Genomic DNA, 3,393 nt, shown 5'->3' with positions numbered 1-3,393 from the left:
TTTTTTTTTTTTTAGCTATATTCAATAATTTCACCTTGTTTTTCTCTGACTAGATCAGTAAAATAGCTCAGTTTCTAGAACAGCTTGCTGTTTTAAATCCTATAAGAAACTTTAGTATAGATGTAAAGGAAAAAAATCAGATTTTTGTTTTATTTTTATTTTGGCATCCCTTTTCATTATTGATTGGTTGTTCTGATGGACTGCTTTCTTTGCAGGTGTGGTTTCAGAATCGCAGAGCCAAGTGGAGGAAGAGGGAGCGTTTTGGCCAGATGCAACAAGTGCGCACGCACTTTTCCACTACTTACGAACTGCCGCTTCTTACTCGACCTGAAAACTATGCACAGGTAAGGATATTAGAGGTCAAACAGAAAACAGTAGTTATCAAAAAAAGTGAAGTGATTAATATTTCAACCCAATCATTTATGTGTCCTGTAGACGATTTATGTAAAATCCAATGAACAATGTGAACCTCACTGGGGAGTGGCGTCCTAGTGGTTAGGGCATAGAGCTTGGAATCCTGAGGTTCTGAATTCGAGCCCCACTCCCACAGACTGCCACTCTGGGTCCCTGAGCAAGACCCTTAACTCCACAATGCTCCCTGCTCCTGTCAAACTCACCCATCAAAGTTAGGGGGCGGTTATCTAACACCTGATTGGTCACCCTGCACATTAAGGTGAAGCAAATCGATTACAGAGACTCGATTCGCGTTAACCCCGCCCCCTAACTTTGATGGGTGAGTTTGACAGATTCTTTTAATGGTTTCGATGCACTGTGACACAGGACCATGAAATAATTAAATGCACACTGAAATAATTATATATATTCTTTTAATAAAATGAAGACGTACTTTATTAAATTAATGACACATTTATATATTTAATTCCTTATTTATTTAATGAATTACACATTTAATTGTTTATCACTGTATTTATTTATTTAATTGTGGAACTTTATATTAGTGACGTGGTTTTAATTAATGAATGACACATTTATTTATTTAATTCCACATTTAATTAATTATTGACACATTTATTTATTTATTTAATGCTGTATTTATTCATATAAATTTGGCACTTTTTATCCTCCATAGTTTTAAATTCATTTAGAAGTATTTATTGGGCATAAACAAAGAGGGAGTCAAGTTTTCTATGTTGTGATGAAGTTTGCCCAGACTTAAAATGGTCACTATATATGTTTTTAGGAGATTTGATGTTGTTTTAACGCACAAGATACTTTTACAACTATTTAATTGTAGTCTGGAAAAGAGTTGACAGTGCTTAACATTCACAGGTTAGTATTTAGTCTTAGGTTATATAAAGAGGCATAAGGATTAGAGAGTAGGAGGGCTACAGATAGCACCTTGGATTTAAAACCAACAACCAACAACAGCTTTAAAAGCTTTCTTTTACTTTAACTCCAAGTTATCTTGTTGTCTTTACAGTGACTAAACTATAGGAGTATATAAACGGATAAATATAAAATTCAAAGCAAAATGCATAAAAAAAAACTCTACTTTTTTAATGTGGAGAATTCCTTCCTAATTTATACAACCTTTTCTAACATTACTTCTCACGTCAGATGAACTTTTGTACCTCATAGGTCAGAATTTGGTTTTCTTTTTTAAATAAAATAAGTTTAATAAAGTGAAACATTTTCCTTTTTCATTTGATCGCAAGACTACAGCTACATTATTGTCCCACAAGAGAAGACATAGAACTGCTCCAATGTGATGGATGTCATGGTTGTTGCTCCTGCATCTATCTATTATATCCAGAACAGAAATTAAGCAAATGGTTGCAGCCAAACATAGAAGAGTTGAACTCATCCCCTCTAGATTATTAAGTTCTCACCTTGTGGACTTGATTCATTAATGCATTTCAATTCTACATATATAATTTATTAGAAGCAAGTACTAAACCATAATTCCTCCTCTTCTCCTTTAGATCCAGAACCCCTCGTGGATCGGGAGCAGCAGTGCAACTTCCCCGGTACCAGGCTGTGTCATGCCTTGCGATTCCGTCCCCTCCTGCATGCCACCTCACCCTCACGCTCCTGGAGGTGTCTCTGACTTCCTGAGTGTCCCCAGTCCAGGGAGCAGCCACATGGGACAGACTCACATGGGCAGTCTGTTTGGGGGTGCCGGGATCAGTGGTGGAATCAACGGTTATGACCTCAATGTTGATCCAGATCGCAAGTCCTCCAGCATAGCTGCACTGCGGATGAAGGCCAAGGAACACAGTGCAGCCATCTCTTGGGCTACATGATGTCCCAGTGCAGACCCACCCTGGTCCCTTCGATGGCCTCATCTCCAGAGCAGCCATCAGCCAGCACTGAGTAGGAGGAGAGAGTTTTTCCTGAGAGCACTAATGATAACGCAGGTCAAATGAGCAGGGGTGGGGGGGGAGACAGAGGAGATAAGGGGGGCCCAAACAGCAGCCAATCCAATCCAGATAACTGGGACAACAAGCAGCAGATGCTGCGTTTAAGACAAATACAAAAAAAACACCTTCAGCACATGTTAATTTTCTAGATAAAAATGAATGAAATGCCTTAAAATAATCATTAATAGCATCAACTACCATTGAAAATATTAGAAAAAAACAGCCTTAAATTTAGGTCATGTTGAGAAATCAAAAGCAACAAGTTACTTTCTCCCTAAGCCTTAATAATAATCATGATAGGCTGATTTTACACAAAGAAAAGCCTTTTAATAATAATTAAATAGAATAATAGAACTCTATTAATCTCACATTGGAGAAATAAACTCTCTGCATTTAACCCATCCTTTTGTGGAGCAGTGGGCTGCCATCGTGGGGTTAAGGGTCTTGCTCAGAGACCCAGAGTGGCAGTTTGTGGGAGTGGGGCTCGAACTTAGAACCTCAGGATTCCAAGCTCTATGCCCTAACCACTAGACCGCCACTCCCCCACAATCCCTTTGGTCCGATGGGAGCACTAAAATCTTTCTGGCAGCAAACAGTCCAGGTGTTTTGGAACTCCTCCTGTTCGTCCGTCGATACGATGAGGACCATCTATTCATCCTATGGTTGGGGAGGTTAGAGTCTATGAGTACGCAGGTGGCTGATCAGGCCAATCTGTGCACGGAATAGTCTTGGGCAATGTGGACAGGGAATGGTGGCGTCTGGTGCAAGATTGGCAGCTCTGATCTTCCTGGCTTGCCTGCGCTCTACAGCCACAGCGATCCGGTTTGCCTTACAAGCTTTGGCACCTTTTTGAACAGCGGATCGCCACATTCCTCTGTCTTGCGCTGCCTGCTCCCATGTGTTGTGGTCGATGTTGAAGGCCTTCAACGAGGCTTTGAGCGTGTCCTTGAAACGCTTCTTTTGTCCACCTTGGGAGCGTTTTCCTTGCTGTAGCTCGCCAAACGACAGTTTC

General features: G+C 40.3%; 1 protein-coding gene across 1 annotated transcript in view; it reads left to right on the top strand.

The window, feature by feature from the left end:
• Positions 1-2,388, top strand: part of LOC107102389 (homeobox protein aristaless-like 4) — a 38,919-nt gene extending 36,531 nt beyond the window's left edge. The window contains exons 4-5 of the mRNA XM_015401676.1: positions 216-344; positions 1,944-2,388. Coding sequence (XP_015257162.1) covers positions 216-344; positions 1,944-2,264 — 450 coding nt within the window. The 3' untranslated portion in view covers positions 2,265-2,388. The remainder of the gene's footprint in view (positions 1-215; positions 345-1,943) is intronic.
• The last annotated feature ends 1,005 nt before the right edge of the window (positions 2,389-3,393 follow it).

Source organism: Cyprinodon variegatus, unplaced genomic scaffold (genome assembly GCF_000732505.1).
Source record: "Cyprinodon variegatus isolate N-32 unplaced genomic scaffold, C_variegatus-1.0 Scaffold1248, whole genome shotgun sequence".
Taxonomy (NCBI): domain Eukaryota; kingdom Metazoa; phylum Chordata; class Actinopteri; order Cyprinodontiformes; family Cyprinodontidae; genus Cyprinodon; species Cyprinodon variegatus.
Note: the sequence above shows the minus strand (reverse complement) of the source record. Positions and strands in the feature narration are given on the sequence as shown.